Below are 14,461 nucleotides of genomic sequence, written 5' to 3' on the forward strand. Positions count from 1 at the left end.
TCTTGACTTTGGACTTGACTCGGGGCTTGCCTGTCTTGACTCGGGACTTGACTCGGACTTGAGGGCAAAGACTTGAGACTTACTTGTGACTTGCAAAACAATGACTTGGTCCCACCTCTGTTAATAAATCACAAGCAACACACCTACACGCTCTTTTATAGATTGCATACGCTGATAACCGCGTGGTGTTTGGATCTTAGTCAATCAGGCCCAATTTGCCTTAACAGGCTTTGCATCGTGAAATTCTTCAACGGTATTAAAACTGATCAAATGCAGACAAGTTTGGCGGCACTTTTATTTGACTCAAATCTCTTGTTCATCAGACGTGCTCATAGCTCATAAGTGTCAATTCCACCATTTTATATTATTTTTCCCAGGTAGCCTTAGACATACGGTAAAGATTATTTCTGGACGGTCTCGTTTTGTTTTTTTTGTATGATCCATGTTTTTTCGAGTGTGTTGCTTGCTTTCCATTGTAAACAAAGCTATTATCCAACATGTCTACCCGCCCCCACAATGCATTGCAAAATCAACTTTTGAGCCCTATTCATCAGTAGCACTGAAGATGCACGATACCTAGGAAGCGCTAGATATGGATCAGAGTTATTATCTGATGCTTTCTTCAGAAGTTTCTTCCAAATGTCAATCGTTTTCCTCTTGTCCATTAGATGGTGCATAATGTGGACTTGATGTAACATTATGAAAGTGGTAATGATGTGTAAGTCTTGGCCTTGTTGCTACTAAAACATGGACTGTTATCACAGACTATAGTGAAAGGAATGTCGTGCCTGGCAAATATTGATTTAAAGGGTGTAGGTGGCGACTTGTCCAGGGTGTACTCCGCCTTCCGCCCGAATGTAGCTGAGATAGGCTCCAGCACCCTCCGCGTCCCCAAAAGGGACAAGCGGTAGAAAATGGATGGATGGATTAACACAAGATGATGGCATATTGGTTGGTAATTCCATTTTTGGATACCTGGAGTTAAAGCTGATCATTAGAATGCAAAAAAAATACGTATTTTCTTGTCTCTTGTAAATTGTGAACCATAGGCAAAATAAAAAAAGAAGCCCTCTAAATGTTGCTGTGCAGCCTGGTAGCAAATGTTTTACAGACCAGTACCGGCGGCGATAGGAGCATATGGCGGTTAATTTGTGTGTTTTGTTACAAAAGCTTTTTATTGAGACTGAATTTATGTAACTGAATGTTTGGCATTATAGTTTTGTGGATTCATTTTTTTATATCAAATTTCAGTGAGGAAAAAAATTGGTAGCAAAATCAATCAATCAATCAATGGTTACTTATATAGCCCTAAATCACGAGTGTCTCAAAGGGCTGTTGTTTAAAATTCAGTGCAGAAAAACCTGCTGCTTCCAAACGCAAGACTTCCATCCATCCATCTATTTTCTACCGCTTGTCCCTTTTGGGGTCGCGGGGGTGCTGGAGCCTATCTCAGCTGCATTCGGGCGGAAGGCAGGGTACACCCTGGACAAGTCGCCACCCCATCACAGGGCCAACACAGACAACAACATTCACACTCACACACCAGGGCCAATTTAGTGTTGCCAATCAACCTATCCCCAGGTGCATGTCTTTGGAGGTGGGAGGAAGCCTGGATTACCCGGAGGGAAGCCACGCAGTCACGGGGAGAACATGCAAACTCCACACAGAAAGATCCCGAGCCCGGGATTGAACTCAGGACTACTCAGGATCTTCGTATTGTGAGGCACATGCACTAACCCTGACTTACTTCCGGTAAATTAAGACGGAAGCAATCGATCCCGTCTCAGAACCAGCCAATGAGCTGTCAAGTTTGCAGTCACATGGTACGGGTCTTAAAAAGAGGCAGGTTTTACAGCACTACAGTCACGGGCCATGTCATCGACTGTATATGCTTGGATCCCTTTCTATGAAGACTTAGCGGAGGTTGCTGTACATTAGTGAAGAAATATCTCAAGATTCCGCAAAAAAGGATAACCGTTGATCACACGATGATACAGACACATTGATTTTAAAAAAAAAAGGGGGGGAGGGGGATTTACAATTTTAACTATGAACAATAAAACACTGAATATTAAGAATATATGAATATTGCTCATCTACTTCCGACCAACTTTTTGGTCGACATGAAGTTAGATCAAGCAAGAACAACAAAGATGCAACGCACGCACAGGGTAGAAAAAACACATTCGATATGTCACTCTCCTGCAGAACTTTGCTTCCGTCCGACACTCTCCATCAGGTCCACTCTGCTTCGTCTGCTTTGACATAGTTCCTATGGTTACCTTTGTAACCCCTATTCCACTCGAAAGTGCAGATTCTAGCCATTGGAATAGTTTGGTAACATCCAGCAGGTCGGACTAAAATGTTTGTTTTATGCCCAGGTAAAAGGCCTTTTTTGTTTTGCAAGACAGGTGTCACGTGACAACAAACTTGACACCTCATTGGCTGGTTCTGAGACAGGATCGATTGCTTCAGCCTTAATCGACTGGAAGCGGGTCTTGCCTTTTGAAGCAGCACTGATTTTATACAACATCATTTTGATACCAATTTGTCTTACTGTAATTGCTAGCATAATTCCATATAAAAATAAACAGTTCACAAAATTCCATCCATCCATCCATCTTCTTCCGCTTATCCAAGGTCGGGTCGCGGGGGCAGCAGCCTAAGCAGGGAAGCCCAGACTTCCCTCTCCCCAGCCACTTCGTCCAGCTCTTACCGGGGGATCCCGAGGCGTTCCCAGGCCAGCCGGGAGACATAGTCTTCCCAACGTGTCCTGGGTCTTCCCTGTGGCCTCCTACCGGTCGGACGTGCCCTAAACACCTCCCGAGGGAGGCGATCGGGTGGCATCCTGACCAGATGCCCGAACCACCTCATCTGGCTCCTCTCGATGTGGAGGAGCAGCGGCTTTACTTTGAGCTCCCCCCGGATGACAGAGCTTCTCACCCTATCTCTAAGGGAGAAACCCGCCACCCGGCGGAGGAAACTCATTTCAGCCGCTTGTACCCGTGATCTTGTCCTTTCGGTCATAACCCAAAGCTCATGACCATAGGTGAGGATGGGAACGTAGATCGACCGGTAAATTGAGAGCTTTGCCTTCCGGCTCAGCTCCTTCTTCACCACAACGATCGATACAGCGTCCGCATTACTGAAGATGCCGCACCAATCCGCCTGTCGATCTCACGATCCACTCTTCCCTCACTCGTGAACAAGACTCCGAGGTACTTGAACTCCTCCACTTGGGGCAGGGTCTCCTCCCCAACCCGGAGATGGCACTCCACCCTTTTCCGGGCGAGAACCATGGACTCGGACTTGGAGGTGCTGATTCTCATCCCAGTCGCTTCACACTCGGCTGCGAACCGATCCAGCGAGAGCTGAAGATCCTGGCCAGATGAAGCCATCAGGACCACATCATCTGCAAAAAGCAGAGACCTAATCCTGCAGCCACCAAACCGGATCCCCTCAACGCCTTGACTGCGCCTAGAAATTCTGTCCATCAAAGTTATGAACAGAATCGGTGACAAAGGGCAGCCTTGGCGGAGTCCAACCCTCACTGGAAACGTGTCCGACTTACTGCCGGCAATGCGGACCAAGCTCTGACACTGATCATACAGGGAGCGGACCGCCAAAATCAGACAGTCCGATACCCCATACTCTCTAAGCACTCCCCACAGAACTTCCCGAGGGACACGGTCGAATGCCTTCAGTTCACAAAATTTAAATGCTAAATATTCACTTGCATAAATTTAGCGTCAAAAAAAGATTTTGTAATGAAGACACAAATGAACCTTCTGTAAGCGCTTCTGTAAGATCTAGAAAAGGTGGCGCACATCCATCAATCAATCAATCAATCTTTATTTATATAGCCCTAAATCACAAGTGTCTCAAAGGGCTGCACAAGCCACAACGACATCCTCGGTACAAAGCCCACATACGGGCAAGGAAAAACTCACCCCAGTGGGACGTCGATGTGAATGACTATGAGAAACCTTGGAGAGGACCGCATATGTGGGTAACCCCCCCCCTCTAGGGGAGACCGAAAGCAATGGATGTCGAGTGGGTCTGACATAATATTGTGAGAGTCCAGTCCATAGTGGATCCAACATAATAGTAAGAGTCCAGTCCATAGTGGGGCCAGCAGGACACCATCCCGAGCGGAGACGGGTCAGCAGCGCAGAGATGTTCCCTGCCGATGCACAGGCGAGCGGTCCACCCCGGGTCCCGACTCTGGACAGCCAGCACTTCATCCATGGCCACCGGACCTGTGCCCCCCCCCCCCCTCAAGGAAAAGGGGAGCAGAGGAGAAAAGAAAAGAAACGGCAGATCAACTGGTCTAACAGGGGGGCTATTTAAAGGCTAGAGTATACAAATGAGTTTTAAGATGGGACTTAAATGCTTCTACTGAGGTAGCATCTCTAATTGTTACCGGGAGGGCATTCCATAGTACTGGAGCCCGAATAGAAAACGCTCTATAGCCCGCAGACTTTTTTTGAGCTCTGGGAATCACTAATAAGCCGGAGTTCTTTGAACGCAGATTTCTTGCCGGGACATATGGTACAATGCAATCGACAAGATAGGACGGAGCTAGACCGTGTAGTATTTTATACGTAAGTAGTAAAACCTTAAAGTCACATCTTAAGTGCACAGGAAGCCAGTGCAGGTGAGCCAGTATAGGCGTAATATGATCAAACTTTCTTGTTCTTGTCAAAAGTCTAGCAGCCGCATTTTGTACCAACTGTAATTTTTTAATGCTAGACATAGGGAGACCCGAAAATAATACGTTACAATAGTCGAGACGAGACGTAACGAACGCATGAATAATGATCTCAGCGTCGCTAGTGGATAAAATAGAACGAATTTTAGCGATATTACGGAGATGAAAGAAGGCCGTTTTAGTAACACTCTTAATGTGTGATTCAAACGAGAGAGTTGGGTCGAAGATAATACCCAGATTCTTTACTGATTCGCCATGATTGTCTGTCATCATAACATGGCAGTATGGAGTGGGTAAGAAAATGAGTGGTCACGTGATGCTGCAGGACCAAAAACACTTCACAAAAGCCAGTTAAGGTATGCATTTTTAATGCACCTAAAAAAGGCACAAATGAACTTATACGTGGCATGTTTTGAAACAAACTTTACCGTCACCAGAGAACAGAAAACTATTGACAATATTTACAAAAAATATATTTACTATTTCTTTCTTTTCTTTAGTACAAATTCTTTAGTCGGGGCGTTGCGTTTTCGCAGGTTGCGTGACTTCTCTCCTGCTGCAGTGTCCTCCTGTTGCTCCGTGGAAGGACCACTGCGACCGAAGGACCTTGCGACTGTTGCAAGGGCGTTGACCGCCACCGTCAACCCGGACACGGCATTGACCAGCTGCCTGGTGTGCGCGGCGATGTCCTGCGTGTCCCGGCGGAGGGCCTGCGCCGCACCGGACGCAGCCCTCACCTCCTGGGCGATGGCCTGCAAGCCATCAGTTAGTTTTTTTTGCTGCTCCAGCAACTCCTGATCAATGTTTTCGTAATCAGGTGGACGCCGTCGGGGCTCTGCTGAAGAAGACGCGTCGGACCTGAGCTGATTGGAGCAGTGCGGCGGGGATTGCCGGTCATACGATGAAGAGTCTGCGTCCAAGACAAAGAGAGAAACATTTTTTAACAGGTTTGAACTTTTTGTAACAAACATTCTCCCATACAATATTCTAGAAGAGTGATTCTCATACCAATATCACCTCAGAAAACACCAGGGCTCGAATTTAACCGCGGAAAAAGCTGTGACCGCCCTTGTGACTTGCCATAATGCCCTGAGGAATTTATCAACATCGACGGCAAGAACATGCCATGACCGCCCTTGACTTTTTACTTGTTACTTGTTAACCTACTCAGTGGCCTAGTGGTTAGAGTGTCCGTCCTGAGATCGGTAGGTTGGGAGTTCAAATCCCGGCCGAGTCATACCAAAGACTATAAAAATGGGACCCATTACCTCCCTGCTTGGCACTCAGCATCAAGGGTTGAAATTGGGGGTTAAATCACCAAAATAATTCCCGGGCGCAGCCACCGCTGCTGCCCACTGCTCCCCTCACCTCCCAGGGGGTGATCAAGGGTGATGGGTCAAATGCAGAGAATAATTTCGCCACACCTAGTGTGTGTGTGACAATCATTGGTACTTTAACTTTAACTTTAACTTTAATGGACTAGGGCTGTAACGGAAAACGGTTAAATGATAATTTGCGATAAAATTCCCGACAGTTAGTAATTCCATCAAATTTTGTAATTACCGAAAAACTGTCATTTATTAATGCATTTTAGGAAACACAAAGTCAGGCGCGTGCACACTAGAGTTGTTTGGCTTGATAATCATGGCGGACCAACGACACAGACTTTGCTCCGGAGATTTCCCCTCGGAGTTAACGGAGCCAAGCGCTTGGTTTAACAAAATGTTCCCTCGCTTCCTGACGTGCGTTTAAGAACGCACTGCTGTGTTTAGATGGAGACAGGTGTGGACAATATTGGAGACAGACACACTTGTCCCTACACTAAAAGTATACAACGAAAGAGAAAAACTATTTGATGTTACTTTAATTTTCAGCCGCTGTGACAGTTAAATAAGTTGAGGAAACATGCAACAGGTGATGTGTCGTGAACGTTGTCACAACTTGTTTTGTAAAGTCTTTAGCTTGTCTACTCGGATGTTCACTCGTCCTTTAACTGCAAACTGTATTAGTGTTAAAATAACATCAATACTAGCTAAAATGTTTGTGTCATCTCATCGAATTAAAACGCTGCCTGTGAAGATTGTGTATTCGATGTGAGAGGTGTCACTCCTCCTTATTTTTGTTGGCCAAACTGATGCACTGAACCACAAGGAGGCGTTGATAGAGAAGAACAAAGCTTGTTTATTAGACTTCATCTTCATTACCCAAACTGCTTTGAGTTTTATATTAATACCAAAAAGTAAACATCAGATTTGTTTTACATTACTTGTGTTTTTGTTCATGTCACAAATGTATTACTACAAAAACCATTCATATGACACAGCATATTGTTAATGTGGTATTAGCCTGAATAATATTTTGTATTAAATTGGAAAGAAAATCTGTGGTATCGCTGGTTTTAGTTACCGTAAAAAACATATATAAGTCGTACTGGAGTATAAGTCGCATTTTTGGGGGAAATGTATTTGATAAAACCCAACACCAAGAATAGACATTTGAAAGGCAATTTAAAATAAATAAAGAATAGTGAACAACAGGCTGAATAAGTGTACGCTATATGACGCATAAATAACCAACTGAGAACGTGCCTGGTATGTTAACGTAACATTATGGTAAGAGTCATTCAAATAACATATAGAACATGCTATACGTTTACCAAACAATCTGTCACTCCTAATCGCTAAATCCGATGAAATGTTATACGTCTAGTCTCTTACGTGAATGAACTAAATAATATTATTTGATATTTTACGGTAATGTGTTAATAATTTCACACATAAGTCTCTCCTGAGTATAAGTCGCAAACTGCGACTTATAGTCCGAAAAGTACGGTACTTCATTTTAATGTTTTTTACTTCTTTATGGCTCAAAACACCATTTTCATGAACTTTGTATGATTTTGTTCAGTTTGTTGTACCAGCCAGGCTATATACAGTCGTGGTCAAAAGTTTACATACACTTGTAAAGAATATAATGTCATGGCTGTCTTGGGTTTCCAATCATTTCTACAACTCTTATTTGTTTGTGATAGAGTGATTGGAGCACCTACTTGTTGGTCACAAAAAGGGAAGTTTGGTTCTTATATGAATTTATGATGGGTCTACTGAAAGTGTGACCAAACCTGTTGGGTCAAAAGTTCCTTGGCAAGATTCACTGCAATAAGGCGCTTTTGGTAGCCATCCACAAGCTTCTGGTTGATTTTTTTGACCACTCCTCGACAAAATTGGTGCAGTTCAGCTAAATTTGTTGGTTTTCTGACATGGACTTGTTTCTTCAGCATTGTCCACACATTTAAGTCAGGACTTTGGGAAGGCCATTCTAAAACCTTAATTCTAGCCTGATTTAGCCATTCCTTTACCATTTTTGACGTGTGTTTGGGGTCATTGTCCTGTTGGAACACCCAACTGCGCCCAAGACCCAACCTCCAGGCTGATGATTTTAGGTTGTCCTGGAGAGTTTGGAGGTAATCCTCCTTTTTCATTGTCCCATTTACTCTCTGTAAAGCACCAGTTCCATTGACAGCAAAACATGTCCATAGCATAATACTACCACCACCATGCTTGTTGGTAGGAATGGTGTTCCTGGGATTAAAGGCCTCACCTTTTCTCCTCCAAACATATTGCTGGGTATTGTGGCCAAAAAGCAAATTTTTTGTTTCATCTGACCACATAACTTTCCTCCAGAACGTCTTATCTGTGTCCATGTGATGTCAGAGCTGTCAAATAATTATTGTTGGTATTTTGATCAATCATGATTAATCACAGGTGATTACTTTCTTGCAAAATGGAAGCTTACATAGATACAATTTTAATATGACAATGTCATCAGGAGACTTTTTAAACATTTCACTTGAATCCATGTCATTTACAGTATTTGCAAAAAACCTAGAAACAGTTGTATCTAAAATTATTCATGGGTGTATTCTGTAAGTGAATTTGCCAGTGAAGCGTGTACGGCCAAAATAAATTGCATGATTAAACTTAAGTCTGTACATGATTGCTGATATATTTATTTTGACAGCCCGAGTTCCTAGTAATATGTATAGACTGTTAAGCTTTTGTGCCAATGTGTTTGATGTTCGTATTTATCTTTCGCTTGTGTTGTTGCCCAAAAACAAATTGCAAATAATAGTGATATTGTTTGTATCACTATTGTTAAGTACTTTTGAGAGACATTGATAATGTTCTAACTATAGTAAAGTGTACTTTTCAACAAGATCTCTCTTTTATGTAACAATAATAACATGTTCATTATTTTATAGGTTAAACATTACATGAAGCAAATTTTGCCAAAAAAAACAAAAGTAAGCTGAAATATATATCCCCGGCTAACTTTTTTTGTGATCAATATAATGAGTCCAAATTCACACGTTTTTGTTGTTGATGATGCTAAGTATTTACAGAATAATCCACATGAAGTTAGTACATCGTTTGAGGTAAACAGAAGGAAATATTATGTATACCCTATTAACTTTTGTCTGTAATTAATCAAATGAGTCCAAATTCACAAGTTTTGTACAATGCCAAGTATGTACATATATTCCACATGATGTTAATCCATAGCTTGAGGAAAATGAGAGTACGTGAGACACATATTTTCTGGCGTAAAATACGTTTGTTACATGGAATTGAGTCTACCCTGTTGGTGTTATTTTTTAATCTATCAGAAGATGAAATGTCTTATAAACCAAATTACAGAATGTTATTAATTAGACTGACCATACGTCCTCTTTTCCCCGGACATGTCCTCTTTTGCGGGGCTGTCCGGGCGGAGTTTCTTAAATGCCTCAAATGTCCAGCATTTTGAATTAAGGTTACGTGTATTTTCAATGTACATTCAGGGTTAAGAAGGGGTTAAAAACAAAACAAATTGTGAAGGTGTGTGCATGCAGCAGCATACGTGAGGGAGGGGCAGAGACAGAGAGAGCGAGAGAGTGGATTGATTGATTGATACTTTTATTAGTAGATTGCACAGTATAGTACAGTACATCCATCCATTTTCTACCGCTTGTCTCTTTTGGTGTCAATGGTAACACCCAAATAAGTTTTTCAACTTGTTTAAGTCAGGGTCCACGTTAATCAATTCATGGTACAAATATATACATTAAAAAAAACTAAAACATTTTGAAATGAGGAATAGATCTGAGGTTGATGTAGACTCCAGAGATTTAAACGTTAAATATAAAATGTATGTATGCCCTGGCACACCATTATCATCATTTCATGACCCAAGCAAAACACTTTTATACTGAAATAAATACACCTACAACTTATTAAATAAAAACATAGAAAAAAACTACCAGCAGCGGTAAAGTTTAGATCCATGAAGGAAAGAAGAAAGTGAATTAATGTTTATAACTGAATACAAATACATATGCATAAAAAAATGTTTTTTATTGGGGGTTTTTAATGAATTAAGTAACGTTTATGACAACCTTTTTCCAAAACACAATATAAAATGTGATATATACCGTATTTTCCGCACTATAAGGCGCACCGGATTATTAGCCGCACCTTCAATGAATGGCATATTTCATAACTTTGTCCACCAATAAGCCGCCCCGGACTATAAGCCGCGCCTACGCTGCGCTAAAGGGAATGTCAAAAAAACAGTCAGATAGGTCAGTCAAACTTTAATAATATATTAAAAACCAGCGTTCTAACAACTCTGTTCACTCCCAAAATGTACGCAAATGTGCAATCACAAACATAGTAAAATTCAAAATAGTGCAGAGCAATAGCAACATAATGTTGCTCGAACGTTAATGTCACAACACACAAAATAAACATAGCGCTCACTTTCTGAAGTTATTCTTCATTCGTAAATCCTTCGTCTTCGGTGTCCGAAGTGAAAAGTTGGGCAAATTTACGATCCACTGGCAGATGTTGGCGTCGTCTGGCGCTGCCTCCTCGTCTTAGTGAAGGTGTGTTCGCCTTCTGTCATCCATTGTTCCCACGCAGTTAGCAGTCTAGCTTCGAATGCCCTGTTGACACCAATATCTAGCGGCTGGAGGTCTTTTGTCAATCCACCCGGAATGACGGCGAGTATTGAATTAAGCGCGTAAGCGTGTCTCTCAATGTGCTGTTATGAGCTAGCAAATATAACAACTACACTACCCAGCATGCAACGATAGTTACGAGCATGCGCGGTAGCCCTGAGAAGCGTTGTTGTATGCTGGCAGTTAGAATGTGGTTATGAGCACGCTGTGAGTAAACGTTGAGAACTCAGTTAACACGCCTCGTCTGCATTATTTATAATTAGACAGACAACACACTTAATAGGAGCCATTTTGGGGTCTTTACATAAACACACAAATGGAAATGAAACGTCACGTATCCCAGCATGCACCGCGCGCTTCTTCGTCATCCACTGTTCCCACGCAGTTAGCAGTCTAGCTTCGAATGCCCTGTTGACACCAATATCTAGCGGCTGGAGGTCTTTTGTCAATCCACCCGGAATGACGGCGAGTATTGAATTAAGCGCGTAAGCGTGTCTCTCAATGTGATGTTATGAGCTAGCAAATATAACAACTACACTACCCAGCATGCAACGATAGTTACGAGCATGCGCGGTAGCCCTGAGAAGCGTTGTTGTATGCTGGGAGTTAGAATGTGGTTATGAGCACGCTGTGAGTAAACGTTGAGAACTCAGTTAACACGCCTCGTCTGCATTATTTATAATTAGACAGACAACACACTTAATAGGAGCCATTTTGGGGTCTTTACATAAACACACAAATGGAAATGAAACGTCGCGTATCCCAGCATGCACCGCGCGCTTCTTCTACGGGGAAAAAAGATGGCGGCTGTTTACCGTAGTTGCGAGACCTGAACTTTATGAAAATGAATCTTAATATTTATCCATATATAAAGCGCACCGGGTTATAAGGCGCACTGTCAGCTTTTGAGAAAATTTGTGGTTTTTAGGTGCGCCTTATAGTGCGGAAAATACGGTATGCATAAAAATGTTTTTTATTGGGGGTTTTTAATGAATTAAGTAACGTTTATGACAACCTTTTTCCAAAACACAATATAAAATGTGATATATAACAGGCTAATGCATAGGTTTATCATTTGTTTTCAAAACGCTTGCAAAAAAGTGGGACCCCAAAAATGTACTGTGGGACCCCATTTGTATGACTTGATGGGGTCTCCGGGACCCCATTTTGAAAATTCCTAGCGCCAACACTGCTGTCAACAGAGGAGGAAATTTTTATTTATTTAAATAAATATGTTATTTATAAAGCAAGTTCGAGTATCATTGGCAAATTTTCACCTAGTCCTCTTTTTGGGATTTCAGAATATGGTCAGCTTATATTAATGGAATTTCCATTAAATAGGTAGGCTGATTAACCGCTTTGCAGAATTACACCGTATACAATAGAGAAGCTTGTGCAGCGATGTGAATACAAATACACGTAATGTACAGATGATCGAAAACATTTATTCGGGTAGGATTGTCACTTTTTTTTTTTACAATCAAAGCATGATCGTTATAATCCATATTTTGTATCATTGACATCGCTAATAACACGAAAGTGCCGCCGATGTCTGAACAAGGAACAAAGCTCCGCCCCCATGCGGATACAAATTATTTCGCACGACGCCAAACACCGTTGTCAGTGTCGTCAAAGTTCCTTTCTATTTATCAATATCCAGAGACATGGAGCGTGTTGCATTGAATTGGTTCTCTATCGAGCAGGCAAGTGGGTCCGTGTGTGTCGCTCTACTACTTTTGTTGTTGTTGTTGTTGTTGTTGCGGTCACTAACAGAAGAGGACCCTGAAAAAAAGAAACATTGCGCATGCGCAAAACACCCATATGTCCAAACATTGAACGGGGAATAGAGAAAATAGTTTCTCATTTTAGCTCCCATTTAGAATAATATATTCGGATTACATGTAACTTGAAATACACGACCGCCTTACATTTTGGCAGGCACATTAGATGTTATGGTATATGTGTCGGATCAGTATTGAGGATTATCAGTGATATCGCACATGACTAATGGACCTACCTTGGTCTGTGATGTTCGGCTCCAAGGACTCATATCCCCCGATCCCAACAATGGGCTGATCCAGGAAAGACACGTGAACCTTTTCCTCTACCGGTGATGGCGGCTTCTCTTCCGCCGGCTCCCCTCCTCCATGATTTGCGTCGATGTTATTAAGGCACGCCTTTTCTCGCGTTCTCCGGCGATAATCTTGCAATCTCCTCTTGACGTCTTCCGCGGATCTCCTGGTCCTGCTCACAGCGTTGACTTTTTCGCAAATCGCGTCCCAAATCGCTCGTTTCCCGGCGGCGCTGAGGTCTCTCTGCTGCAGCTGATCCGCGTATGAATCCGCCTGCTCCACCAGGACGGCCAGCTCAGCGGCCTCGAACTTCCTCTTCCGTTTGCGGCCGCTCTCCTCCACCAGGCCTTCCGCTACAGCCGCCGGCAGCACACGCAAACTCCTCATCTCGCATTGGGCGGTCTGCACCGCTTTTGCACCCGCGCAGATGTCGTAGTCCGCACGCAATACGCCCACTGGTAGCGGCGGCCGCGACGTCGCAGATTGCACCCGCTGTTTAGCACGTGGTATCCGGCCCATAAGGTTCTTGTATGACGTTTGAGGACCTAATAGAAGACAAGCGCTTGCCTTTGTGGTCGTTTGAGGACGTAATGGAAGACAGACACTCGTCCCTGTGGGTGTGGACTTAGCACTCCCTGGTGGAAATAGAGCTGATCTGCAGCCTTCCTGGCAAGACTCGACAGTGCTCAACTCCCAAATGTATTACCTGATTCTACACATGCCACTCACCTTGGACAATTAAAACTATAATTTTCCAAGTTCAAAACATCCATCCATTTCTACCGCTTGTCCCTTTTATTCCCGATTTTCCAAAGCCCTATTTTCACTTCTTCCTGGAAAGTTTTCACAGTCCACATTTTTCAACCGTTTTTGACAATTCCACCTTCAAAACATTCCTCTTAGTTGGGACAACAAATGCTCCTATTCCCCCCGTACAAATTCCCGGTTTTCCCGAAATTCCAGGAATCCCGAAATACCCATTCTCAATTCAAACTGTTACTATGGCAACATTTTTAAACCGATTCGAAAAATTCCAACACCAACCCATCCATCCATCCATTTTCTACCGCTTATTCCCTTTGGGGTCGCGGGGGGCGTTGGAGCCTATCTCAGCTACAATCGGGCGGAAGGCGGGGTACACCCTGGACAAGTCGCCACCTCATCACAGGACCAACACAGATAGACAGACAACATTCACACTCACATCCACACACTAGGGCCAATTTAGTGTTGCCAATCAACTTATCCCCAGGTGCATGTCTTTGGAAGTGGGAGGAAGCCGGGGTACCCGGAGGGAACCCACGCAGTCACGGGGAGGACATGCAAACTCCACACAGAAAGATCCCAAGCCCGGGATTGAACCCAAGACTACTCAGGACCTTCGTATTGTGAGGCAGATGCACTAACCCCTCTGCCACCGTGAAGCACATTTTTAAACCGATTCGAAAAATTCCAATTTAGTGTTGCCAATCACCTTATCCCCAGGTGCATGTCTTTGGAAGTGGGAGGAAGCCGGGGTACCCGGAGGGAACCCACGCAGTCACGGTGAGGACATGCAAACTCCACACAGAAAGATCCCGAGCCCGGGATTGAACCCAAGACTACTCAGGACCTTCGTATTGTGAGGCAGATGCACTAACCCCTCTGCCACCGTGAAGCACATTTTTAAACCGATTCGAA

At 43.3% G+C, this 14,461-nt stretch overlaps 1 protein-coding gene across 1 annotated transcript; it reads right to left on the reverse strand.

Moving 5' to 3' along the window:
* Nucleotides 1–4,854: 4,854 nt before the first annotated feature.
* LOC133577839 (uncharacterized) lies at nucleotides 4,855–13,250 on the reverse strand. Its single transcript, XM_061931888.2, has 2 exons — nucleotides 12,727–13,250; nucleotides 4,855–5,621 (listed from the first exon to the last, which is right to left on the reverse strand). The coding sequence occupies exons 1-2, from the start codon at nucleotides 13,166–13,168 to the stop codon at nucleotides 5,191–5,193; spliced, it is 873 nt and encodes a 290-aa protein (XP_061787872.1). The 5' UTR covers nucleotides 13,169–13,250; the 3' UTR covers nucleotides 4,855–5,190.
* Between the last annotated feature and the right edge of the window lie 1,211 nt (nucleotides 13,251–14,461).

This window comes from Nerophis lumbriciformis, linkage group LG39 (genome assembly GCF_033978685.3).
Source record: "Nerophis lumbriciformis linkage group LG39, RoL_Nlum_v2.1, whole genome shotgun sequence".
NCBI lineage: Eukaryota > Metazoa > Chordata > Actinopteri > Syngnathiformes > Syngnathidae > Nerophis > Nerophis lumbriciformis.

Bases quoted from the DNA above. Each gene is read 5' to 3' on its own strand.
- LOC133577839 (XM_061931888.2), bottom strand. From the start codon at position 13,168: ATGAGGAGTTTGCGTGTGCTGCCGGCGGCTGTAGCGGAAGGCCTGGTG. The intron at 5,622-12,726 runs GTAGGTCCATTA...TCTTGGACGCAG, and splicing joins GCCGAACATCACAGACCAAG to ACTCTTCATCGTATGACCGG.